At 41.1% G+C, this 27,607-nt stretch overlaps 2 protein-coding genes across 3 annotated transcripts; both read right to left on the bottom strand.

The window, feature by feature from the left end:
- Positions 1 to 507: 507 nt before the first annotated feature.
- soul5l (heme-binding protein soul5, like) lies at positions 508 to 14,488 on the bottom strand. Its single transcript, XM_040053002.1, has 9 exons — positions 14,484 to 14,488; positions 12,637 to 12,641; positions 6,870 to 6,975; positions 5,933 to 5,992; positions 4,483 to 4,564; positions 4,262 to 4,382; positions 4,038 to 4,177; positions 2,868 to 3,031; positions 508 to 2,673 (listed from the first exon to the last, which is right to left on the bottom strand). Coding segments are annotated over exons 3-9 (1,059 nt in total). The 5' UTR covers positions 6,872 to 6,975; positions 12,637 to 12,641; positions 14,484 to 14,488; the 3' UTR covers positions 508 to 2,183.
- On the bottom strand, positions 8,688 to 19,868 carry LOC120746738 (protein GPR108-like). 2 transcript variants are annotated; one of them, XM_040052224.1, is made up of 18 exons: positions 19,280 to 19,868; positions 18,898 to 19,017; positions 15,821 to 15,871; positions 15,542 to 15,639; positions 15,374 to 15,444; positions 14,319 to 14,479; positions 14,168 to 14,230; positions 13,977 to 14,078; positions 13,766 to 13,899; positions 12,668 to 12,743; positions 12,502 to 12,575; positions 12,295 to 12,414; positions 12,091 to 12,237; positions 11,688 to 11,731; positions 11,558 to 11,607; positions 11,232 to 11,315; positions 10,778 to 10,899; positions 8,688 to 10,273 (listed from the first exon to the last, which is right to left on the bottom strand). In XM_040052224.1, the coding sequence occupies exons 1-18, from the start codon at positions 19,373 to 19,375 to the stop codon at positions 10,186 to 10,188; spliced, it is 1,701 nt and encodes a 566-aa protein (XP_039908158.1). In that variant the 5' UTR covers positions 19,376 to 19,868; the 3' UTR covers positions 8,688 to 10,185. The 2 variants fall into 2 exon arrangements, with proteins under 2 accessions (XP_039908158.1, XP_039908239.1); XM_040052305.1 differs by having other exon boundaries at positions 12,091 to 12,221; positions 12,297 to 12,414; positions 19,280 to 19,865.
- Positions 19,869 to 27,607: the final 7,739 nt, after the last annotated feature.

Below are 27,607 nucleotides of genomic sequence, written 5' to 3'. Positions count from 1 at the left end.
AGCAATCTCGGGTAACAAGGATGTTACATGTAATTAGGACAGGATAGATTAATGTACATGTATTAATGACATATAGTAAATGTATAAATAGGTTTATGGTTACGGTACAGTGGCTCGTGAGCTGCAGGTTGCCAACCTCAGTGCTAGGCTTTGACGTGGGAATCACCAAACACCCCATGATATGATATTATCACAATACATTGCTAACGATATAATACTATTCTCATTCATTCACAAAATTCTCATTCACTGCTTATTTTCCTCCACAAATATTGACAAAGTTGCTACAGGGCTGCAGGTGCGCTCCAGCCTTGCTTTTATATAGGTTTTGATCCATTTCTCCTGGTTGCAAGGGAGATGCCGTTCCATGTGAATAGAACCAGAATACACGTGGGAGACCATTTGGGTCGATTCCCCTTCAGTTGTGCTCACTGACAAATGAATAAAAGGAAAATTGAACATTTTAGTCAGTGGAGTCCAGACCATCAGGAACAAAATGAGTCCAACATGAGTTCATGTTTATTTTATTGCATCTTCATCAGAAACAGAATGTATATATATTGTGTATATATACAGCATGTAGCTCGGAGATGCATCAATAGAGGATGTAATTCATTAACATGTCAATTTTATTGCGTTGGCTTGATCAACTGGGATTCTTTGAGATCTTTGGAGCAGTCTTACTGCAGTTGGTTGAAACTGTAGGTCACACATAAGCAGACGGTTTGCAAAGCAGTGCCACTGCTGGGCTAAAAGCTAAACGGCGAGAACCCACACAGACATGGCTACAGCAAACGTGGTTGTGGAGTGATTTTCTAGAGAAAATATGACTAATCAAGATTTTACATGAGGGCAGACTGAACTTCTTAATTTCTACACAGTGCTAAATTACATTAAATATAACAATTTCCTTTACAGATAAACACAGTTTTAACTTTCAGTATTTCTTACCAAGACGTTTACATCCTTGATGGCTGAAACACTGATCTCCTACTCCCTAAAACACACACAAAGCTAAATAGCTGCTTACGTTAACATAATGATAGTGACTTTCTTCTTTACTGATAAAGATGTGGCATATTATTATTATTAGCCATTACCACTCTTGTTGTATCACCCTTGCTTACAGTACCATGTACTATATGGACATGTATAGAGACTACCAGAAATACACTAACTGGCCACTTCAGTAGTTCCACCTTGTCAGAACCAAGATTGCTCAGAGAGTTTGAGCCGTAGCACTGCTCTACAGCAACCCCTAGTGGTGAGAAACACTTCTGACCACTTTAAAGTAACAGAACATACAAAACATTTTTTATTTTTGGTCAAGTTTAGCAGGGAAAGTAATTTTAAAGGTTTTGAAACATTAATCGAAAAACTAAAGGCCAGAGCCAAGGAGTCCAGTTTTACTTTCAACAATCATACTGTTCTGGTATAAATGTTGAAATTTGATTACTCTATTAATTCCCATAACATACTGGTTAAATGTATTGCAAAGGAAAGGTATTTTTGGTAAATATTTAATTGCACATATCTAAGTTTGGAGCTGACAAATCATATGGCTGCAGTTTTGGGGGTTCTTCTGGGCCAACATACTGGAAAGAAAAGTGAAATACAAAGTCATAATCTGGGAGCTGTTTGTATTATTAGTTAGTGTCTAAGATTGCAAGAAAGATCCCAATGAAAATGCAAAATGAATATGTTGCCACATACATCACGAAAGTGATGAAGAAGTTGAACGCATGAACTTTTAGAAAGTTGCACCCAGGCAGTAAATATTAAGAACTTCAGTGTGAAACTGAGCATTGAGATAATTAAGTCTGGCCTATTAATTCGTTCCAGCATTTCATCTATCAACCAGCACAATAACTCAGATTACTAACCTTCTAACTAATACATAGATTTCACTTAAATCTACGCTGGAGCGGTGGGATAAGATCGGAATGACAAAGTGGAAGTGCACGTGATCAGTGATTCGAGAAGCTGCAGGTGCAAAGCTGCGATAGAACACACAGTTAAACACTCGGTGCCATAAGTAGGGGTATAGTGAGAAAAGGAGGAAAAGGAGAGAAACAGCAGGTCCGTCTGTCACACGCAGACTCAAGCACCTCCACTGTTTGCTTTCTGTTTAGATTACATAGAAATATATCTGGAAAAGCTGCTTGAATCACATCTGACTGCTGCTAATGAGCATCGTTTGGCTCGACCACAGGCTCAGTGTCGGCCGGTGTCTCCTCGGGGCTGGTAGCCACGCTGTTCGACAGAGTGGTGCCAGACTGGGGCTCCAGCGACGGGCTCACAGAGGTGGGATCGGAGGAGTTGGATGTCGGTTCCAGCAGGATCTGGGTGGACGTTTGGGGATTGCTGAATGCAGCTTGAGCAGGCAGATCAGATGGAGAACTGGGTGGAGTGTTTGATGGGGACAGAGTGGGTGTGTCAGAGGGCATCTGTGAGGTGGAGTTGGACGTGGTGTTTGAGGACAGGTCGGAGGGAGTGAGTGAGGGGGAATCAGAGAGGCTGTCTGGGAGAGGCTCGAAGGGGAAGTCTGTGGGCGAGTTGGTGGGAGTCGGACGGGGTGTGTGCGCAGGTGTCGGCTCGTGTGGATCTGAGCAAACTGGCTCGCCCTCGGCCACGTACCACACCTCGTTGTGCCTGTTCAACAGCTTCAAGGGGCTACGCACAAGAAACGAAGAAAAGACATGAACATAAGAGTTGGAAGTAGGCGACGATGCCTTGTGCAGCAGTACAAGTCCAGATAATACTGTTTAATGAGTGCACAACATGGACTAGAGCAAAAAGAACAGTCATGATGACACAGTCATGAGTGATTCCCTCAAAGAAAATTAGAAATGAGACATGCGTAGCACCTGTCGTAGCCGACTCCGTAGTGATAGCTGTGGTTGTACGAAGCTCGAACTCTGGTTAGCTCTTTGGTCAGCAGGTGGGCGTGAAGCCTGGAGGTGACCGACAGCATCCAGCCTCCGTAACTCCTCACGTACACGTCCATCTCTGGCATCTCAGTGAAATACAGCTGTGCGATGGATGCAGAGAAGAATCCAGTGAAATACATGTGGAAAACAAAGTGGAAGGGCAGCAGAGTAGCTTTAGATATAGATATATAATAGAAACTCTTACACTTATATACAATTTGATCTTTTTATTTGTGGGATCAACTAGAGAAATTTTGCATGATACACTGTTCAAAATAATTGTTACACTGGGCCTTAAAAAGCCTCCCGTGTCCTCAAGAGCTGTGGAACTAAGACGACCATCTGCTGTCACTGACAGCACACAGAGTCGATAGTTTAAAAATAAACTGCTTGAAACAAGTGTGTTGATCATTGTAACGTTATACACACACACTACCTGGAAGCCTTAGTAGGTACACCTTGCTTATACTGCGCCCCAATTCTGTCCGGCACAGAAGTATCCCCCACACATAACCACCACCCTAAACCACTGACACAGGGGGGGATGGATCCATGTGTTCGTGTTTTTTACAACAAACATCTGAATGTTACAGCAGAAATGGAGACTCATCAGATCAGAGATCAGATCAGTGTCCATTTGTTAGCTGACAGGAATGGCACTTCAGGTGTGGTCTTGTGTTGCTATAGCGCATCTGCTTCAAGATTCAGTGTGACGTACATTCAGAGATGCTCTTCTGAAAACCTTGATTGTAACAAGCGGTTATTTAAGTTACTGTTGCCTTCCTGTCAGCTTGAAGTAGTCTGGCTCACTTAAATTCGGATGCCATCTCTACATGCTTACACGCATGAGTTCCTGCCATGTGATTGGCTGATTCGTCTGTTAAGAATCAGAAAACACAGAGAGCACTGGCGCCTTGCTGACTCAGCACTATGCATTTCTATTCTGCTGAGCGAGAGCAGCAGCAGGGCCAGCCGCACTAAGTACCGCGCACTCGTCAATGATCTCTATTGATCTGAAAGCTGAAAATCACTGATTGAATTACACAGTTACCGGCAGGATGAACAGCGTTTGACCTCAGTAGAGGCAAGGGCAATTCGAGGGCTCACCTTGTCATTAGTGGGTGCTGGAGGGTTGTCCTGATAGGCTGACGGCAGTGGGAAGTTGAGCGTGTAGATAGCAGGCTCCCACATCTTGGTCTTCTCTGGGATCTTGACCAGGACAGGAGCGGTCATGTCCATCTGGACACCTGAATGACCACCGTCATCATCATTCCAAACACTGATGCACTTCATCAAAGCTCAATTTGACCTCCTGTATATCGACTTCTTACCTCCTTCGTTGCTTCCGGTAATATACTGGAAGAGTCTCCTGAAAGCCATGGCCGCACCCACTCCCATGAAATAGGCTTCAGCATCTGTTGACACCCAGCGAGTGGGGCTGTAGTGCCGCACCTGGACACGAACGCGCACAAGCACACGGTATGTGAGAAATACGAGCTTGACGAGTCGGAAACGCGTGTTGCACTGCTGGCTGACGAGAGCTTTCACTCACTTCATATTCATCCGTTTTGCAGATCAGCTCATATTCCAGACATTCCTTTGACTCTGTGCAGTAGCTGCTGTTGGTACTGGGTCTGCAACAAGAAGACTGATAAATTACATTAATTGTCCAGCAGCGCTACGTGGTCAGAAAAAGTCAGGTTCATAAAGAAACTGGGGATGAATTCAGCTGCCTTGTGCCTACTATGAAGCTCCATAAACATTCAATGTACAGGGTGGGCCATTTATATGGATACACCATAATAACATTGGAATGGTTGGTGATATTAAAGCCCTGTTTGTGGCACATTAGTATATGTGAGGGGGCAAACTCCTCAGGATGGGTGGTGACCATGGTTGCCATTTGGAAGTCGGCCACCTTGGATACAACTTTTGTTTTTTCAATAGGAAGAGGGCCATGTGTCACATCAAACTTATTGGTAATGTCACAAGAAAAACAATGGTGTGTTTGGTTTCAACGTAACTTTATTCTTTCATGAGTTATTTACAAGTTTCTCTTTGTTCACAGCCATTGACATGTCGAAGAGGTTAACACGTGAGGAGCGGATCGAAATTGTGTTGATATCTGGTGAACGCAGTAACCGGGTCATTGCAGCAGATTTCAATGCAAGACACCCTACGAGACCACCCATCTCCCATGCTACAGTTAGCAAACTGCTTGCTAAGTTTCATGAAACTGGTTCAGTGTCGCATTTGCCAAAATGTGGACGCAAGAAAACTGTCACTAATGAAGAAACATCAGTGGCTGTCCTAGCGTCATTCAGCAAGAGCCCACAGCATAGCACTCGCCGCATGTCACTGGAGAGTGGCATTAGTTGAACATCCCTTCGGCGGATATTAGCTACTCACAAATGGCACCCTTACAAACTCCAGCTACTGCAGCATCTCAACGAGGATGACCCAGATCGGCGCACAGAATTTGCAGAATGGGCAAAACAAAAATTGGAGCAGGACCCTCAGTTCATGCAGAAGATTTTGTTCAGTGATGAGGCAAACTTTTATGTGAATGGTGAAGTTAACAAACAAAACCACCGCTATTGGTCTGACACTAACCCACATTGGATGGACCCCCTTAGACTTTTATATTTGGGGTCATCTGAAGGCAATTGTCTATGGTGTGAAGATACGAGATGTGCAGCACCTGAAACTACAGATACTGGATGCCTGTGCTGGCATTTCTCCTGCGGTGTTGCTATCAGTGTGTGAAGAGTGGGAGAAGAGGGTTGCATTGACAATCCAACACAATGGGCAGCACATTGAACACATTTTATAAGTGGTCAGAAACTTGTAAATAACTGATAAAAGAATAAAGTTTCCTCCTTGAGAGGACACAAACCTCCACTTTAAAGCCATGTTTGAAAACCATAGCGTGGAACTGAAACCGGAACATTTCAGTGCCATCATAGGTTTGTAATGCCATCTGCATGAAGCGTTCCACCTACCCAACACTGCCTTCAGCTGAGACCACAAGGGCCAGGATAGCAAAGATTGAGATGAAAGCCCTGTGGGAGGACACACAAGGCAATGATGTTTGCAAATGATTTACATAACAAAGAGGAAAAAGTCTCATGAGTATCAAAGAATCATTTGATGGGAAACAACTAAGAGAACTGTCTGTGTACAAGTTAAAAGAGTGATGAAGAAAGACAAACAGCATTAATGATTTTGTAGTGAAAGGATGTTGTGTGGGTAGAATAACTCTACAGTTTCTCTAAATAATCAAAGGACTGCTGTTCTAAAATGAAAGACAATGATAACGACAGATTTTTTTTTTTTTTTTTTTTTTTTTTTTTTTTTAAAGGTGCTAGACTGCAGAAATCGGAGTTTGCCTGCTGTGCTGCATCCCGGCGTGTTTGCACTGCGGAGGTGAAACAGGACACGTTTTCCTGCCTCAGTGCGACGCAAACAGGGAGAGAGCGAAGGAATCTGCTGCATCATCAGGCTGGGTCTTTTCTAAAACAATCCAAAGGCATTTCGAGGTCAAGGAAGAACCGGGATCGGCAGCTCATCGCATCCCGCTGTGATCACAACCTGTTCAGATCCTAATTTTATTCCAACTTTACAAAAAAGGCGTTAAAGAGGAAGGGCGTTTCACAGATACAGGTGATGTAGTAACGGGGCGGACTGTGTCCAAATGAGCTCATCGGTGATCTTCATTGTTGTTTTTTATTATTATTATTATTATTATTATTAACACTGATCTTTAGAGCAGCTTGAAAATGCATTTTCCTGCAGCCGATAAACGATGACGCAAACAAATCAACTTCACCTGTGCGCAACGCCGCAAAAACTCCTGCAAAATAACAGTCAACTACTATCACAAACATCACCATCACCGAACGGTTTCTTAAACTAGAAGATACTCGAGATGATACTTACATGGTCGCGACCCCGCGTGCTTCTATAAGTGTCCACCTGCCAGGGGAGCGCAGGGAGGCGCGGTGTGAGGAGACTGCAGTCTGCTGCTGGATGCACTGCGGAGTGACTGCAGTGAGCACCGGCGTCTGCCTGCAGTGAGCAGAACGGAGGGGCGGAGCAGCCTCGAGACTGCCAACTGTATCCAATACCGGACAGAGGAAACCCCGCCCCTCCCGTTTCTGGTTTTTTTTTCCGCTTCGAAATTTTCCATTAGTAATGAATCACTGCCTGCTGTGCAAGCAAGGGTTAAAGTGAGGATGGAGATCCCACATGTATACTGCTCTACAGCAAGGGTGACAAACTTAAGGCCCGGGGCCCAGAATCTTCCGGCAAAGACTCCAATCCGGCCCACTCGGCTTTTGGAAAATATATACACACTGGCATGCTAGATTTTGTACTTTTAACTTTATTCACATTAGCTTTACAGCTTTGCCTACAGATGGACACATCCCCCATTGACAATGACAGGAAACAGTGCTTATAGTGTTTGTTTTTTTCAATTTACACTATATATTTTTAAACATTAGGCCAACAGTAACAAAAAAATAAATAAATAAACAGGACATCTTTACACTGACAGAAAGTGTGTTTGACTGGTCCGGCCCACTGCTCCCAGTGTGCTCCACATTAAATGACTGCCATTCTTGCTGCACAAAATGTTGCTGCTAAGAAAAAAAAAAAAAAAAAAAAAAAAAAAAAATGTAATTGTGTGTGCATACTAAGCTGAAGGTGATATAATTCCTTGGGTTGCTTCATTTATAAAATAGCGTACTAGTTTACATTTACATTATTAACTAGTTTGTTTTACATGGATGGGTTCATTTTTGCAACTTTGCCCAAGAAATCTGCTTAACTTAGGTAATTTCCCACTGCAGGAACTCTTCGAATGAACCTCAGGAGGAAGTCAGAGAGCAGGGTCTGGTGTTTAACAAGTGTTTAGTTCTATCTAATTTTGCTCTTAAGGGCAAAAATGTTACTAAGTTAAGAAAAAGAAGGTATTCCTAACTTGCATTGATTTTTCGCCTTCATTGAGATCTAATGTGTTTTCAAAGTGTTCCCTTACATTTTCAAGCATTTAGGTGCATTTAGGCATGAAAGCATCGTCAAGATGACCTGCTGAAAGTCCAACAAAGCATTGAACTCTTTGGACCCCTTGGTGGCAACTGAGCATCAGTTAAACACCACAGCCTACCTGAGTACTGTTGCTGACCAGGTCAATACCTTTCTGACCAGATGGTATGCATCTTCTGATTGCTGTTTCCAGCAGGATAATACAAAACGTCACAAAGCTCAGATAATCTCAAACTTTTTTCTTGAACATGAAGTCACTGTATTTAAAGAACTACATGATGTGAAGCACGAGAGTACCATAAATCACCTTTAAAGTTGAGGCAGATGTAATTTAAATAAACAGATGGGCAGGAAAGGTTTGGCGGCTGTCATGCAAAACCTGCTCAGTAGTTACTTTACATATCATGTAAATGAAGAAACAGCAGGTCAGACCCTCAACATGTTGTAAGCATCACAATCAGCTGACTCATGCAGAGTACTACTGTGTGTGTGCAGACAGCAGCTGAATGTGTGGGCCTCTGAAGGAGCTCCGTCAAGTCTGTGCCCCTTTACCAGGCACAGGAGGAGCCAAAGCTCGGGGCAAATGTGACTCCTTCTGCAGGTTCCCCACTTTTCTTCATGCCTGGAGCACAATTCTTTTCCCATCTTGATTATTTTAGTGCAAGCTATGCAGTTTAAAACCACAAAAATGACATATACATAACAGTGTAATCGGAGAACTTTGCAGAACTTTATTGTGACAGCTGATACAGACACCAAACAGCTCTCTGTAACAATTAAAAAAATGTTTTCACTGAAACTAAAGTGAACTTCACCCACTGCTAAATCCTTCCCTCCAAGGTACTGGGGTCATCCCTGCACCAAGTGATTGGTGTAAAATGTCAGTAGTCTTTCCTCATCGCCACACCTGTTTGTCTATCCAAAAAGAGGAAAAAAAAAAAATCTGATTGAACCCGAACTGTCTAAAGCCCTCCACAAAGCCTCTCTGCACTGCTCAGCAAAGTGTTATGTGCCTCCTTTTGTGTCAGCAGTCTTATTTACAAATGGCCATCCACCCGGTTTGGCTGCACACACATTGCTGATCTTTTCAAAACCTAATATCAAACCAATAATTCATAAAATAAGCTTCACATCAAGAGCAAAAAGGTAAAACCAAAAGCAGGCAAATTCAAAAATGATCAGTTAGGTCACTTCTCTGCCCAGTTGGCACAGCAATGCCAAACGAGAGATGGGGGGAGGGGTTGTAAAGAACAAGGCCGTCATTGAAAACGCAGAGGGCAAACTTCTCTGCTTATTTTAGAGAAAAAAAAAAAAACTGTTCATCTGCCTAAATCTTCACATGTCACCATATTGGCTGTATTCACAGAGGTGTACTGGAGTTGTCCTCAAACCACTAAAGCACTAAATTACAGCAGCAGTCCGAGTGACGGGCTGGGAGGAACGCTTAAGTCTCCAACATCAACAATAATACTGAAATATAACATTTCAATATGTAATAAGTCAATCTATATTGAAATATACAACTTCTTGTTAACCATATATTTCAATATACAAATCATACATGTAAGAGGAAAAAAAAAAAAAAACAACATACGGTACTGTGTGGTGATAAAGTGGGATTTTTCTGACCCGTGAACAATGGGAATCAAACACGAGACGGATGCTTAAATTTGAAATATACTGATTAGCCTTTCACCTGAGTATGGGCTATTGTCACTGGGGTGGGGAGGCGGGGGTCCTGTGTCGTCTCACTTTCACTCACACACAAAACAAACTCTGCACAGGAATAGTTACAGCTAAGAGGCTCGCAGAAGTACCGTTTTAAATAGCTGCTATAAACACACTCAAAAGCAAGTGTCTAAAAAATTATCTTTGGAGGGGGAGAGAGAAATGAAACATACAGAACATCAGAGCTCCTTTCCATATCTCCACCCGTCCATGTGGTTATATCTCCCCGAAACCTCTCAGTTTTTAGGTGGAGCATTTAAGGGAAACAGAGAGCGTCCAATAAGTTAGTCCGTTTCTTTTTTCTTTTCTTTTGCATAGCCAGACAGTGGGCACAACCACTGCAACCACAGAAAGAGTTTCAATAGGAGAGCTGTCACTGGAAGTGGGGGAGCCTTGGTCCGTGTGTGTGTGTGTACCCCTTTCTGTCAGCTGGCCTCGGGATGTTTAGTTGGCCGCTCCCAAAGATGCAGCTTCCTGCTCACAAGGTGGACTCTTTCTGGCGATCGCGTCCGTTGGACGTCTTCTTGACTTTGGAAATGCCCTCGAGTGCACCTGACTCAGTCACTCTGGACACAAACAGAAGAGCAGCAGCACTTTTAATGGCAAACACTTTCTCAACCTTCATCTTAGTTCAGTCGGAATTATTAAATCTTATGGAAATCACAGAAAAACAAACGCTTAGCCACACATTACCCACACAAGCCTCCTCCTTATGTGATGGGACTAAATAGACAGTCAGCACCACTAGAATAGTTTCAGCTCAACAAATCAACTACTATCACTCATAAAGTAATGTTTTCTTTTACCTATTTCCTTCAATATTCATTTATGATCACACCACACACATGCTATGCTATATCATAGTGTTTTCACTTTGTGTTAATGAGGACAAAAAACCAAATCTCAATAAAAGACTCATACTGAGATTTGGCTACTTCAACCATACTTTGAAGACATGCTACTTTCTATAACTTCTCCAAGTATAAATTAATCAGGTAGAGTAAGAACTCAGTAACAGGATAAGTTATTTAAATGCCAGGTGTGGGCTCATACAGACGTGTCACGCTTACACTTCATCATTCTCGACGTCGTCCTCGTCCTGGGGAAGCTGGAGATAGGGGTTATTGGATGCTGGGCGAAACTTGTAGCCCGTCAACACAAAGAAGATGAGAGTCGACACCTCCACCAGAAACTGAAGAAGAAACCGTGCGTTTAATAACAGACAGGAGAAAGTGTCTTAACACTGTCCACAACATCCGGAAAATCTCTTTGCAAACAAATAAGTAGCACAGAGCCTTTTTAACATATGCGCTGTTTCACATTCTTCAAGCAACACTAATATCCCATCAGGCCTCAGAGGGGAATACAGTGCTCTTTAATAAAGGGCTTTAAATAAGTAATGTGCTGGCAGATTTATACCAGCTCACATCAGGCAAGTATTGCCAGTCATTGTTGATTCAGAGAGCACAGACCGTCCTCGACTTTTTACAAACAACTGCTGTAGCTGCACCGTCATCGTCTTACCTCATAGCACCACTGCCACTGGAAAGGCATAGTGAATTTGAGCAGAATGGCTATGATCCTTGTAAAGTAGATGTAACACACGATCTAAAATGACAGAAAACATTTCAGTAAGAACTCTTTAAATTTGCACGGTTAAACAAAAAAAAAAAAAAATATATATATATATCAATCACACTAAAATCTTCCTTTTCCTCAGGATTAATTTTGCTTTGCTAAAAAACATTGTCAGAGGCAAGTTTTCAGTGTAACTGGTAAATCTATTACTGGTCCGATTGTTCAGATGAATGGAGGGTCACAGAACAACAGCAAAATACTGGCCTTCTTACCATCACATAATAATGGCGGAAGAGCTTGAGCTTCTCCAAATTCATGGCAGCTGAAAGAAACATGCACCAAGTTAAACACAGAACAAAACCTCTCCACCTATTAAAGCCCTGTAGTTGCAGCAGGACTCACCTTTGCCATCGGTGCTAGAAGCCTCTTGTAAGTGACGGATTGACCTTTAAAGACAGAGACGTGTTATACAATGAATCTGCTATTTGGGGCAAACTTGCATGCATACACCACGTAACACAAAGTTCATTTTGAATTACAAGAAACTACTTATCTCTTGTTTCATAACTTCAAACTGAAAATTTTCATGACTGTTTCATCAAGTAGGCAGGGCTGGACGGCAATGCTTTTGGTCCCCTCTCATTTTTTTCATGAAGTTGAATTATTCTGGGCGTTCTACTCTATCAAACATGCTCCACTTTCCCATACTGATCCTCTTATCCCAGAAATCTTAGTAACTTTAAACACTAGCCCCCAAAACTAATTTGGGACTAAAATGTAATTCAATAACAGATATCACACTGACCACACAACAGGGAAAAGGATGGCTCCACAGCAGATAAGGTCCACCAGAAAGAGGATCTCCTTCCACACGTAGTACTCGCTGGAGCCCTCCTCTGTAGACTCGATGATGATGTATGCGACGTTCGCCAGGACCTGCAGCACGACCGGTGAGCCATCAAAGCAAATACACATAAAAATCACTCAAACACCATTTGATTTGCTGCTCACCTGCAGAGGAATGACGATCATGAAGATCTTCTTCTCCTTGTCGGACAGGATGTATTTCACGAAAGCCCAGCCGGTACCAATCAGCGCCAGTGTGATGAACAGGAGCGCCCCCTTTAGCCTGGGAAGGATACAAACATTTTTTGTGTGTAATACAAATCAAATACAACCTAGGCTAAGACGCCGATTCTGCTGAAGTTCTGCTTACAGGTGTGTTATATAATACATGATGGCCCAGCCCTCAATAGGATGCCCCTCAGTGTTGATGAAGTAATAGTTGATCTGAGAGAGACGGGGACAGAGGCAGAATTCAGTGAGTCTCTTTTTATGAGAGGATTCAAACTCAGACTGTGCTGTGGTGGTGATGCACTTACACTGTGGAAAACCAGTGACATGGACTTTGTGAAGGCTAGCGCTGCCATCAGCCAGTGGATCTTGAACACACTGTAACTGCAAACAAGCACAGAAGAGAGATGTTTAAACACTGCAGGAAATGCTTTTATTCCTACTGCTTAAGGTTCATCCAAATAATTAGTTATGATGTAAATTTTAGTCAAGCAATTGAAAATGTTGGGCAAATGCTTTGGGGTGTGACCTCTGCAGCTCAGTTTTGTTAGTCTGTCTTTTTTTTTTGGGAATGCAAACCTGTTAGCTAAGCTCGAGCCATGTCAGCACAGAAAGCGTTTCAGCCATCTTTAATAAATCCAGCAGTTCATGGGATCGCATATTTTTATTCTGTAACTCAATTTTCCTTCTTTCTTCCGTATTTTCTGGGCTATGAGCACTTCCAGAGCAACAGTAAGCCACAGCAGAACACTGTGTCAGAGCTATAGCTGCCAAGTTGGCTAAAGGACAACACGTTTTAGTAAATCACTCACTGTAAACCTGCTTTATGTTCCTTTAGTGGGAAGGCTGCAGCATCTATGGGCATATCTGTAGAGTCCTGCGGGGCACTAGTGGGATCTAGAGGAAGGCCAGTGGTAGCTAGTGCTCTTTCACTGTCATGATTGGAGCAAATACTTCAGATATCTTCTTAAAAATGTATTTGGGCTGCGTTGTCAAGTATGATGTGTCAAAGAAGCCAAAGTCTTTTTTTTTTTAAACTTTATAAACTAAAAGTTCCTTGTAGTGAGTGTGAAGTACTTGAAGTTACTCAACACCCACTGTAAAACAGTGACTGTGCCACAGTCTTCCGCTGAGGTGTGAACAGGATCCTATGCTTAATGATCTAATTAGTGTCAATTAGCAAATATTGTCATGCTTCATGTTAGAGTGATTATAACAATAAACACTACAAACTGTGTTCACTTTAGTATGGGGTCATATGAGCCAGTGGCCCTAACCGTATTCTTCCATCATACACTTTGTAGCAAGAGCTTCCCAGATTAATGCAAGTGATTTTTTTTTTTTTTTTTAAATTTCCAATCCTGCAAAACAGTGTGGTTCACTATTACTTCATTGTGCCCGTGTACCTGTGCTTCATGAGATTGTACACCCAGACCAGAGCAGCAATGAAGAAAACTCCAGCCATATAAAGATAAAGGCGAGGCAGAGGGATTTCCGCTGCAGAGAGGTAGCCATGGGGATTCTTCTCCGTCACTTCAACCTGTGATGCACGCAACATGGTAAGCAGACACACGCACGTGAGTGTGCATTTTATAAACTCAAAAATACTCAACTCACTGCAAACGAGTAGGGCTCGTTAAATCCCGGCTCGCTGTTTCGACAGTAGTGGAACTTCAAGCTGTACAGGCCCTCCGCCTCTGAGCCAAACCGTATGCGGAACTGTTGAGAGAAAGAGAAAACACTTCCTGTCAGAGACAATCCTGCCCTTAAACATGCCTGAGCATACTGGATAAGGAGGATTTTCTTACACTGAAGCTGTAGATGCTGCCGTTTTTTTCCAAATCTAAAGTCACATGGTGGCGACTGCTTAGCTAAAATGAAATACAGCGTAGAAATTAATTTTGGGATTAAAATCAAACTAAAAATAGACCAAAATAACAAAAAACAAGAAAAACCTACATTGAATGTCCCTGTCACGTTAACAGCTTCAGCTTTTGGGTTCTGCACAGCCTGCTCTGGTTTCTTGTCATCGCTCCGTTTGACCGCTTTTTCTTGGTGCTCCGCTGACTTATCCTGATTTTTTGATTGTTGTTCTGAATCACGTTTGACTTTCTCCTGATCTACAGAGCACAAGTGCAGATGCCAGGCACAAAGATAGAAATTTAGTTTATTCCGAGCATTCTATACACAGGTGGATGCTTTCATATCAAGAAAACAAAAACAAAGGCAAAGTCGAATGAAAACAAAGGACAGTATAATAGCAAAGCCTCTTTCCACTAGTACCTACTTGACTCGGCTTAGGCTTGTAGTACCAGGTACTTTTTTTAGTGCCTACTCAGCCGGAGTTCCACACAAATCAGAGGTGATTCAAAAATGATGTTAACAGACTGCATAACACCGATTGGTTAGTCAGTGATGTCAGTGTTTGAGTCGTGAGAGCGTCTTGTTCACAAAAATCAACACTGTGGTCCCAGACTGTGACAAAAAGCCACACGCTGAACAGCAGCTATACAAATCGCTTCGACGCCCGCCATTGTTGTGCCGTTTGTTCCACATATAAATGACGTAACAGCACTTTCAGCCATGTTGTTATGAAGATCCCACGCACATTGGTTGACACTCGACTGTGATGGCAAATGACCAAAACAGAGTCGAGTCGAGCAGAGTAAGTACTAGTGGGAAAGAGCTACAAGTGCATTTGATGAAAATCCTTACACTGTGTAAAATATATCAGAGACTATGAAATTATCTTACATTTGACATATTATGTAAATACCATAAACAAACACTTCTTAAGACCTGCTCCTTTATCACAAAAACAGAAGAACCTTGATGAATACATCTGAGTTACTCTTCTCTTTATCAAAATAAATAAATAAAGACAAGCCTTTAATAGAACACTTTAAATAGAATTGTTTTTGGGGTGGGATAGAAATTCAAAGTGTACTTTGTTTAAATGATGCCACTGAAGGAAGCAAAATCCAAATTTTGGTATTTGTGTGGCCAACACTAACCTTTATCTGCTTCAACCTTTTCCTTCGCAATCAGTATGTTGTCTTGTTTACCCACAGCATTCACACTGACGCTACACAAACACAAATTATACAGTTAGCCTCCACACACTGAGCTGCCGACGGCACTGTAACAAACATTTCTGAATATTAGTGCTGAAACATCCACACCTTTGGTTCTTGATATTAATGAGAAAACTAATGAGAGGATCGTTACTCTCATTAGTTTTCTCATTTGGAGCGAGCAGACATGTCTTCAAATCCTCTGCCTAGAGGGGGGAAACGTCACACAAACACTCACTCAACACCTGTATTCATAATAACAAAAGTTTCATAAGTGCATTTCAACAAAAGGCCGTCCTTGTCCTACATGATTGCACAACTGATTTTGAAAGGTCTGAAAATAATGATGTACAATGCTGACAGAAATATTTATGATGATGTACTTACTGTGTAGGACAAGACTCCATTAACACGCGATCTGGACAGGCTGAACCCAACCTTAAGAAAGTGGGATTACGTTAATCAGTAGGGTTAAAAGCAGCTGATTCAAATCTCTATTTATTTTATAACACATATTTTATCACACTAACTCAATCTGCAAGTTTTTACTGTCAAATCAGCTCTTAAAACATGACACTTGACACCATCGCAAACACAAGACCAAAGGTTGATGAGCTCACTGCTGCTGCTTCATGACTTTTGTGTCAGGTTAGCCCGACTCACTGTTGTTTCGAGCACTCCACTACATTACTTCAGCGGTCACACTGCTTACAGTGCACTCGAATGTTTAACAACAACTGTCTAGGAAGAGAGGCTTATTAAAGGCAATGTTCATGCATACTTTCATTGGATGTTTTTTCCCTATATTTAAAAAAAAAAAAACAACCCAAAACAAACAAAACAACAAAAACAAAAACAACAAAAAATGTCAGTGACGTAGTAGCTCATCTGACCCATGAATAGTCACAATTAACAGGCTGTTCCCCACAAAACAGCACATTTTGTTGAGACCTTGCAGCTGAGTAATTCAGGTGAAGACCCATTAGATGATCGTTGCGTGATGGTTTGATTAAATCCTGATTAGTACTGTAGGAGAAGTGGCCGTTCTAATGAAATGTGAATAACTGGATGGATTTCATTTATGTTTTAGCTCATTAGTCCTTCAGTCTGATGAATTATTGGGGAAGAAAGAACTTAAAAAAACAAACAAATAAAAGCAAACACCTTGTTCATACTATTAGGTAAAATCTGCAGATTTTCCTGATAATGTTCCACTTGCAAAATAAATAAATAAAATTTGAAAAAAGGTCAGATTGAATCCTTTTGTTTTAAATGAACTATTAGCCTGATAACTGGTTCTGAGACCAATTTTGTTGTCTGTTTATTTTGTTTCTATTCATTATTTTTTACGGAGCCCCCCAGGGGACATGGGAGAAAAAAAAATTAGGGAGGAAAAAAAAAAAATTAGGGAGGAAAAAAAAAATTAAGACGGACTTTTGCGAGCGCTCGCAAAAGTATTGCGAGATCGCAAAAGTATTGCGAGCGCTCGCAAAAGTATTGCGAGCGCTCGCAAAAGTATTGCGAGCGCTCGCAAAAGTATTGCGAGCGCTCGCAAAGTATTTGCGAGCGCTCGCAAAAGTATTGCGAGCGCTCGCAAAAGTATTGCGAGCGCTCGCAAAAGTATTGCGAGATCTCGCAAAAGTATTGCGAGCGCTCGCAAAAGTATTGCGAGATCTCGCAAAAGTATTGCGAGATCTCGCAAAACTCCAACAATGGCGGCAGCTACTTAGTTGTAATATTACTCTTTCTGGGTCACAAAATACACTTTTAAGATATTTTGAGGCGTGAATGTAGTTGTGTAAACGTCAGATACCTGCTCGGTTTACAAGACATCACATATTTGCAAAAGTGCTCCGACGTTTTTGGAGATCTGACACCCACTAGCTCGAAGCTAACGGGAGGTCGAGACCTACTACAGCCGGGAGGAACACCGCTTTCCCGGCACATCGTGCCTCGACCTCCCGGTTGGCTTCGAGCTGGCAGCCTCCGAAGAATGCGGCTAAAACTTTTGCAAGCGCTCGCAATACTTTTGCGAGCGCTCGCAATACTTTTGCGAGATCTCGCAATACTTTTGCGAGATCTCGCAAAAGTCCGTCTCAATTTTTTTTTTCCTCCCTAATTTTTTTTTTTTTCCTCCGTAATTTTTTTTTCTCCCATGTCCCCTGGGGGGCTCCGTAATTTTTGCTTCTGTACCAAGATAAATAGAAATCTTTGCTAAAAAGATGTTCTGGGCTGTGAGGTCAGTCTCCTGATAATGAATATGCAAATTCTCATAACCACTGATCTTTGGCCTTCATGAGTGGTGCTAGTTTCAGTCATTGTGCAAATGTACTGTTTATAAAGTTGGGAAACCTGGAGTCAGCTGACACTGAAGAAGTCACTTGGATGAGTGACGAAACAGTTTTCTCAGTGAAAACGCTACATCCAGATGAACAGAATTAATCTTTTAGGTAAACCTAAAAAACACTTTACACACTGTATAAAATATACAAAAATAGAAGAAAATATTGCCACATTACATAGAGAATCCACAAAATAACAACACAAATATGTTAGCTGGGCCAAAAATACTTCATTAACTCTGTCTGCAGCCTAATCGAGTCAAGATATTAATTCTTTAACAAGCAGTTAACAAACATATAGTTACATTTTTTCCCTTCAAAGCCTCAGTGTTAAAAAAAAAAATTAATTAATTAAATCTGTTGATGATTATAATTTGCTGTCCATTTACACAAAATGGACAGCGACTGTGGGTTTGATTATAGATCTGCTACAGTGAACCTGTTTATTAAAACCCAAGAGGCTGTACAATTATTAACAAAAACTGAAAAATTCCACAGATAAAGTAATGCAAACTCAGAGCCTTCATTTCCAATCACGCATTAATTTTGAGTCTCTGTCCAAAAGGCATATTTTGAGTGAAATTCTTAGTAACAAAGATGAAGAAAATGTTCTTTTCATTCAACTTTTGTTTTAGTTTGACCGTATATGATAAGTTTCATGGGTCTTTACAGGACTGCTAGTTGTTTTTATTATTTTTTTCATATTCAAAGTCAAACAACTGTTGATGCACCTGTCCGGAATTACAGATGTGGATTTACATTTATGGAGAGGCTGGAGAACATTTTGACATAGTTGTATTCAAATGTAGCCTCAGATTTAAAGGTTTTATGCAAACAAATGATGAATAGAAATGGAATGGCACATCTGTAATAGATGTGCCATTTCATATTAATATATAAAACCGTACATCTAACGGTACTGCCTGGTACAACATTACCTCTAGCTTGAATTTGTTCCTGCTTTATTATTATTATTATTATTATTATTATTATTATTATTATTATTATTAGTTTCTTTCTTTTTGTAATTCAATTCTATCGTTTTGAAGAACACAATGCCACCTGTTGAAAAGAAAGGTAAATGAACCACCGCATATAACCAAACACACACACCGGACTTACTGGGTACTTGCTGAAGTCCACTTGAGTCTCCGGGACTCGCAGTGAATGCAGGTGGACATCCAGAGTTCCGTTAGCGTAGAAGCCAAAGTCGTTGAGGTCGATGGTGTGGCGAATTTCATTCTGGTTGTAAGAACAAACAAGTAGAGCTCAGCTGTTGTGGTTCAGTCAGTAAACATGTCTCCTAAGACTCAGATTTAAGAAGCTTTGGTAGCTTTTCTCGTGCGCCCATAACAAAACCCAACGCGACATTATGTTTGGACCGTCCTCTGCCATTAGAATTAATTACAACATACGAATTGAGTAGTAAGACGCTCGACGGGAGCAGAGGAAAACAACACACCATTAGCTCCCGAGCTAGCGCTGTCATAATTTGTCGCCTTACCGTCAATGTAAGCTTGTGTATTCTTGCTTCGCACCCAGGCAGAAGTAATATGAATAAAAATCCAGCCACAAAGCAGACTCTGTGCGCCACCGCCATCACTGACTCGCTAGCGGTAACTAGCTGCTAATACTAGGGAGCGTCAATCCTTCCAGGTGGCTAAATAACAGGCTAGATAGCAGACTTGAATGTAAACCAGGTCAAATGCGAGAGTTTGAATCTTTCAGCTTAGCTTTCCGGCTCTTAAACGGCGTCGTTTACTATCAAACTACAACCATGTATCTTGTTTTCGAATTCCTTTCTGCTGTCATCGCTTAAGGTAACAGCTAGCTTGTAGGCGTCACGATCTGACTTCCTGGTCTGGTGTCAAGAACAAAACGTTGATTAAGGTGCGGACAAGAGCGTCAGCTGCTGCGGACTAACACCCGCTACAGTGCCACAGCCGAGATATAGACAACACTCTGCGCAAGCAACCGGAGCAATGTAGGCTTTAAAACTGCCCACCCGTACAACCCGCTTTTCTGTACTAATTTTGTGTCAGAAAACGTTAAATGTTATTCAAGGATCTGACTACACCTTATATGAGTTGTCCTAGATTTTGATCACGTGGTTCAGCCCTGACACTAAGCTTCCGGCTAAAAGGAGTTCACGTGATTAGAATGACCCTCCACGTCGGATACAGTCTCTCTGTGTTGTTACGTTGCGGAGATGAACTTTTGACACGTGGAGCTTTTATTGTTTCAGACATTCAAACTACGAGTTTACGTTTTGTTGTCTCACTCAACAAATGCTCTATATTCTCTGTACACGTTATTTGTATTGTCCACAAATAGCGATTATTGTTCAAACAAGATCACTTTTATAGCCCCTCTGATGACATGGTCCAAAAAATAAATAAATTGTGGCCACAAAATACTACTTCGTGCCGTCGAAATAGTATAACGTGCCCACGAAATACTTATTTGTGGCCACGAGAAAAAAAAGGTCACTAAGGGGGTCTTAAAACTCGCTAAATATAGCGACAAAGAACAAGTTGGCAACAAGTTATTGTGGAAAGAAAGTATACCCTCTGTCTTAGTCTGACTGTTGGGGGATTTTCTGGGACTTCCAGTCATGAGAAGCTTTGCAGCTGTCTTGAATATTTTTTTCACCTTGGAATAAACTTTCTCACTGTAATATGATGAGTTTCAAATTATTTGGAAATAACTAATAACCCTTTAAAGATTGATGGATAGAGGCTGCTAAGATGTCCAGATGTATTTTTAATATATCCTGATATTTAAAATTGTGAAAATGAATGCGGGTGTAATTTCTTTTTCACACAACAGTAAATCTACAACAACTGACTAAACAACTGATGTATTATCACCATTATAGCTGAACTTGTATGTGACTCTTGCTTTTAGTTGTTGCTGTTGTTTGGCTGGAGTCTACACCCCTGGTGTAGACTCCCCCCTGGTGGGGGGACTCCAGGCCTTGAGAGCCGGTGTCCTGCAGGTTTTAGATGTGTCCTTGATCCAAACAGCTGATTTAAATGGCTAAATTACCTCCTCAATATATCTTGAAGTTCTCCAGAGGCCTGGTAATGAACTAATCATTTGATTCAGATGTGTTAACCCAGAGTGATATCTAAAACCTGCAGGACACTGGGCCTTGAGTTCCCCACCCCTGGTCTACACCAACTCCTGAGGTACACATCTGGCTCTTTAGCAGCTCGGTGCTCATTGGCTCTTTGCTATCCGTGTCATTCTGGTGCTTGGGCCTGAGCAGGTATAATGGTTCAGTAATATAGATAACTGATTGCATATTATTCAATTCTTTTTACATTGTAATTTGATTATCTTTTAAAATAATTTGACCAACTTTAATTAAAAATACATTTTTTTACAGCCATTTACACCAGTTTTTCTTGATCTACTGTTTATGTCTTGTCCAAGTGCTGCTCTGCACACAGCAACATGTGCACACACACACCAGTCAGCAGTCTGTGGTGAGAGGTTTGCTGCAGTCAGACAGCTTGATGAAGTGTGTGGAGGCCAAAGAGAAAGAAAACCATTTCCTGGATGGTGATATGTGAACAGGAGAGATCAGCAAATTTATAGAGATGCTCGATAGAGACTTGCTGATTATCACAGTCTTAATTCCTCTGGGAGAAGTAAGGGTAATATTTGATATTCCTATTTCTGTAACAATCACACTTATGAAAATACACAAAATTACGATAAAGCACATGTGCTGACCACAGAGTGAAACTTCCCACAAGAATGATGCATGGGATTTTCTATTGATTCAATTGATGTCAGTAGATTGGGGATTGTGGTCAACAGATTTATTTTCAATTCAAGTACCTAATCGTAGCCTTAGTGATTATATAGGACAAACATGTCTTAGTCAGCCAAGAGTAATTAAAAACATTACATTTACACTGTAACCCATGGCAACCAAGGTTTGAGGTGAGGAGGAAGAGGATGATATTTTATTATGACGCCGGTGGTGTTGTCGCTTTTTATTTCCTTGGGGAACTCCTCGTCTTGCAATAAAACAAAGGTATGATCCTTCATATCTTGAGTCCAATGGCACAGACATGAATTTAAATGGCACAACTTCTCTTCTTCTCCACCTTTGGGGTGCAACATATGTATCCGGTCTTCAGCTACAGATGAAATCCGACTAGTCAGAAGGAAGATGTCCGTCTCGGCCACCATATACAAAGGAAACATCCCGGCTTCCACAAACCGGCGCACAAACTTATGTATTTTTAATAGATTGATTGTAAGTTCATGTGAGTGCATCAGTTTGTTGGAAGATGTAACCACTATGTATGTTTATGAGTACAATATCAAGAAGTGGATGACACAGAAACATCAAAAACACAGCTTCACCCGCTGACCTCAGATGAAAGTACGAGCAACTCCTGACACGTTTACATAAACAGCTTAACAGGCCTGATTTAATCTGAACATTTCAGAGTTTGTTGAAACAGCAAAGCACAGGTGGACATTTGTACGTGTTACAACAGATAAATCACAGGAATAAAGATTAAAATGAATAGTGGCTCAATACCATTCAGGCTTTATTTTCAGGGTTCTGGGATATAACTCATGCTGTTTCATGATAAAGGAGGATAAAGAACCCTAAATGACCCTGTGTGTTTGTTATACAGTCGACTCCCGGTAGTCGTGGTGATTTGGGACCACAACTGCCGCGAATACTTGAGAACCCCTCTAAAAACGCTTATAACTGCCTATTTTAATAGTTCAAACACCAAATATATCTTAAGCTAAAACACTTTATATGATTTCAAAGTCATCTTACAATATTGCCCTTAAAATATTTGGCTTACAGCTACGCGTGAACACTCCTACAACTGTAAGAGTGTTCACGAATACCTGACGGGGGTCGACTGTATTACCATCGGTAATTAGTTGTTACTGTTGCCCGAACAATTATGTCAAGCAATATGTCTGCTGTAAAAGTAGCCTGTTGGTAGCAAAAAAACATGAATATGCCCGTAAGTGTAAGTGTCTCTCTTTGTTACTCCCTCCCGGGATTTACTTTTTTTTCTTTTTTTAATAAGACTTTAATGACTGCAAATTGTAAACAGAGTACATTCGTGGTTCTGGAGTATATTCTTTACATGGCATCATATGTAGTTGTAACAATTACTGGCATCATTAGAAGACCTTAGATATGCCGGGCATTTCTGTGTTGAAAGGAACATGTGATTGCACCGTGTAAGCCACATGAAAACATCCAGCAGATGGACTGCATGAGAAGATCCCCATCTATCACAGGGCTGACACAGCTCATAACTCGGCCTTATTCAGAATCACCAGTTAACATTAATTTCATTTCATGTAAAGGAAAGAAATAATTACAAACTATATTGTGCCCTCCGCTTTAATCTCCATTGAGATTATTTTTGGTAGAAGTTTATATTCATAGGTGCGGTGCTGCTACCGGTGACCGTGGGGGCGAAAACCACTCCTCCCTGCTGAGCCAACATCGTGGCTCCAGCGGTAGGATTTAAAGTAGAGTATCCAGAGGATGCAGCTGCTCTGCCCTCTACAGCTGAAAGGACAAAGAAGCAGAGAATCAGTGGTAATATCTGCACAGAGGCAGACCACAAACAGATTGTCAGTTACAGGTGAGTTTAAGAAACTCTGCATTCACCGCACCTTCAAACTTGCCCTCTAAGTCGTCTGCGATGTTGTTGACATTCATTTTCCTCAGGATCGCGACAGAGACTTTCACAGCCGTCGCTTCACCGTAGCTGTCTATCATACAACTCACAGTGTCCATACGGTCTTGGCCCTCGAGTTTGCTCTTTGGAATTGGTTTGCAGCTGTCCACGATCTTCATGGCGAGGTACCACTTAAAATGTTTATACTCATCATTAGTCAGGTCTTGCAGTTTTTCTAAGAGCAGCTCTGGGACCAGCATGTCTGCTCACTGAACAAACGAGAGAGAGAGAAAATGAGCTCTGTTTCTTTTAAATAAATACTTCTTTCATTCCTTTATGGGCTTAGTTGATCAGAAAATTCATGTCTGTAACTATCTGTCTATTTTAAAGTATATTACACCACATTCAGTTTGCTCAAGATGATCTATAAAACAACAATAAGGCATTTAAGTGTCACTGCCCCCATTATCATAAAAATAATAGGAATACTTAAAAGTGTTGTGCAGTTAACTCCTCGGTTAATGCTTGCTTAGCTTAGAATATTGAACTTTTAAATATTATAAAGAAAAAACATGTGAGTGTAACTTTTCTGGTGTAAATCTTCTGTATTTTTAAGGTTCTGTGAACACAACAGAGACTACTACAATAAGTCCACCAAGAAAATCCTTTGCAAATCTGATGTGTGCATGGAATAAAACATTTATTTATTATGTTGTTGTTTTTAAATATGGTTTTTACTTTCTGCTTTTATTCAAAGGATGTTTTGAAAAAGTCTACGAGGAACCAAATTTGTACTCAACAGTGTGATCACATTTTTATATGTATGCTATATGCTAGCCCCAAACCCTCTGGCTCTCTTCCAGTGTCTCCTGTCCTCTCTTCCTCCCGCCAACCAGTTGCATCAGTGACTTCCCCTCCCTGAACATGGGCTCAAATGAATGTAATAAACCTGAAGGACTAGTTTAAAACACTGAAGCTAGTCGTGCAGTAGTTTCATTTTTCGTCGCTGTGTTTAGTGGGATCGCAGACAACGAGGAAGTAAATCAGCGTCACCACGTCAGTGAATTAATAGCAGTGCTAATACAACTTCTAAAACCTGCTAATGAACTACATCTGGATCTGGATCATACATCGGTCACATATGCTCTCAATGTCTACGTTCGTTCACATCCGATGTAAAGCTGCACACAGACAGAGCGAAAGTAAACAACAAGAAAGTCAAGTTCAAGTCTCCGTCATCCTTTCTAGCTCCTCCTGTTTCCTTTTGTATCGCAGCGCACAGACGTTATTAAACCTCCAAAGATGTGCATTTTAACTTTGGGGAACTTTATGAATCAAAGAACTCACCTCGTCACTGACCCGCCGATATAGCACCAAGCAAAGGATGTAAAGAAAATGGCGCAAACGAGTGCTTTCGGTTTCAAACCCTCTACCGGGAAAGTTCTGCGAAACCTACAGGACTACGTCAGGAGTGACTACTCAACACGTAGTGAACGTATTATGACTTATGAGATAATGTGTGCATAGCCGTACTTGGTCAAGATACAACTAGTTTATATATAATCCCGTTGTGTTTATACGTCTTATGTCTATAGTCACATAAACGGAACATTTTGTCCTCCTTGTGATTCTGCCGGTAAAAAACAGCTGCTGTACAGATGTGCCTGAGCGACTGAGGGGTTGGCTGGTACATTGTAGTGATGTGTCGGTCGCGAACGAAATGGCTCTTAGAGCCGGGTCTTTGATGTGAACGACGCGAGCCGGCTCCTTATCGCGAGCCGGCTCTTATCACAAGCCCTGGGTTCTTTTTTTCTTTCTCTCGCCCTCTCTCTCCCACTTTTTTCCCGCTTCACTCCGCATGAGCCTTGTGCTTTGCGCTGGGAAGAGGGGGGAGGGGCGGTAGTTACACACTCAGTGGCACAGGAACAGACACAGAAAGACAGCCAGGGACAACAAGGTCACATTAGAAAGGTATAGTAATCATCCACAACTATTTTCAGTTGCAGATGATAAAGGATTCAGAAAGTTTATTCATGCAGGCCCATATGACAGAGAATATGCATCTTCTTTTTGTTTTCATATTATAATTTACATTTAATTGTGTTGTGGTTTGCAGTGTTTTGTGTTGTTTTCACTTTAAATTTGTAAAAGGAAAAAGCTGAAAATTTAAATAGTTAAAAGTTGAAATGTGAATAGTTGATTTTTGTATTATATGATTTATTTATTATATTTTATGTGGCGTGAATAAATAAAAGTATATTTATGGTGGCCCCTACAGACAAAGCATGTAAAAACTCCAAAACACGTAAAAACTCCAAAACACGTAAACACTCAAAACACGTACAAAACACAACAGAAGTGCTCCAGGATGCTGGGCGCAGTGTTGAGCTTTTGTTACCTAGTGGCTACACAAGCCAGCAAGTACCAACAACCGGATTTGGTGTGTGGTAATAACAGGTAAATGAACATTGTTTTAAATTATTTGAATATATATATAGGAGTGCACAAACAATACACATATGCTTTCAATTGTGTAATTTAAGTGATCTAGGTAACCAGTGGCAGTCCTAGCCTGTTTGGCGATGGGTTGTGTGTGAGACTTTAAATCATCAAACTGTAAATTATAAATTGTAAATTGTTATTGATCCCTTTACCCCGAGTCCTAAAGTGTATATTTATTTTCTTACTCTATTGTTTGTTTACTTGCACTGCTGTAACTGGAGCCTCGTCGTCTCGTCTCTCTATATGCTGGACTGTATGTAGCGGAGATGACAATAAAGTTTACTTTGACTTCAGCAGCAAGAAGGCGCACCGAGGGCTCTCGCGCTCATTTTTCGCGTGTAGAATTTCGAAAAAACATCGATGCAAATTATAAGTCTGTATCATAACGTCTGGTGTTTTCGTGTTTGTTGTTTTGTTTTTATTTTGTTTTATTTTGCGAGTTGGTTATTAGATGCTGCTCCAGCCAGTCAGTGAATCCCCCGTCGCCCCGCCCTCTCCTCCCTGTGCCGCAAGCAGCAGGCGCACCTGGCAAACGGAGGGCGCTCTTACTCCCAGCAAATGGGCGATAGAAAACCGATCGGTGCTTATGCCATTCCCAATATGCGCTGGCTGATGTCGGGGCAGCATGAGTACGAGCAATTTTTATTTTTATTTTTTTTTGCCAATGCCCGTGATGCCGCCCCCCACCACAATGCCGCCCCAGGCAACCGCCTGTGTCGCCCGTATCAAAAACCGCTACTGTAGGTAGCTGTGTTTTGGAAGTTCAGTTAACGCTAGAAATGTGTTTTGGAGTTTGTACATGCTTTGTCTCTAGGGGCCACCGCATATATTTATATATAAACATATATAAATAAAACCACTTTTTTTTTTACATTAGTAATTCCTTTTGTGCATAATTTTATATTATTGTTAATAATAAATTAATTAAAGCAACAAAACAACCTGAAGAGCCGGTTCGGAGCCAAAAGAGCCGGCTCTTTTTTAGTGAGCCGAGCCGAAAGAGCCGGTTCTCTAAAAAGAGCCGGAAATCCCATCACTAGTACATTGTCTGTCACTGCCACAGAGGGCAGGTCACGTCACAGTCTGCTCATTTTGCAGTGGTCAGTTTGTGGAACACGCACAAAGTATTTTATCATTTTCATGGATCGGGCGTGTTGTTGTTGCATAAAAAGATCACACAATAATAATAATTATAATAATTATAATAATAATAATGAATTAAAACAGAAAATATAAAAGAATGACAAAATATGATTAGAGACACATCTTCAATAAACTGTATCTGGGTCAAAGTGTGCAAATACTCTACATAAGAAATTATCACAAGACTTTTTTTTCTTCAGTCAGACTTAAAACATGCATAATAATATTAGCCTATAGCGTTATGTGTTATTTGTGTAAAAACCTCTATTTATTTTAGTCATTAAATCTGTTATAATACAAGTGTTGTGTCTGCCAGACTCTCTCTCCTTAAGGTACCTTTTCCCCCATTGATGTTCCAGGGATGTACCTTTCATTGGTGTGGATTTAACAGGCATTCTTCACATTTGTGATTTGTGTTTACTGTTATTTTGTGTTGTTGCTGACATCCACCTGAATGATCATAAAGCTTACTACTACCTCTTGTAGCACTTACGTGGAGGTAT

Source organism: Simochromis diagramma, unplaced genomic scaffold (genome assembly GCF_900408965.1).
Source record: "Simochromis diagramma unplaced genomic scaffold, fSimDia1.1 OVJJ01000798.1, whole genome shotgun sequence".
NCBI lineage: Eukaryota > Metazoa > Chordata > Actinopteri > Cichliformes > Cichlidae > Simochromis > Simochromis diagramma.
This window is presented reverse-complemented; position numbering and strand designations above follow the sequence as displayed.

Bases quoted from the DNA above. Each gene is read 5' to 3' on its own strand.
- soul5l (XM_040053002.1), bottom strand. The intron at 4,565-5,932 runs GTAGGTGGAACG...TTCTTGTTGCAG, and splicing joins TCAGCTGAAGGCAGTGTTGG to ACCCAGTACCAACAGCAGCT. The intron at 3,032-4,037 runs GTGAGCCCTCGA...TCCATCGCACAG, and splicing joins CAGCACCCACTAATGACAAG to CTGTATTTCACTGAGATGCC.
- LOC120746738 (XM_040052224.1), bottom strand. From the start codon at position 19,375: ATGGCGGTGGCGCACAGAGTCTGCTTTGTGGCTGGATTTTTATTCATA. The intron at 15,445-15,541 runs GTGTGGATGTTT...GTGTTTGTGTAG, and splicing joins ATTAATATCAAGAACCAAAG to CGTCAGTGTGAATGCTGTGG. The intron at 14,079-14,167 runs GTAAGAAAATCC...TTCTCTCAACAG, and splicing joins GCAGCATCTACAGCTTCAGT to TTCCGCATACGGTTTGGCTC.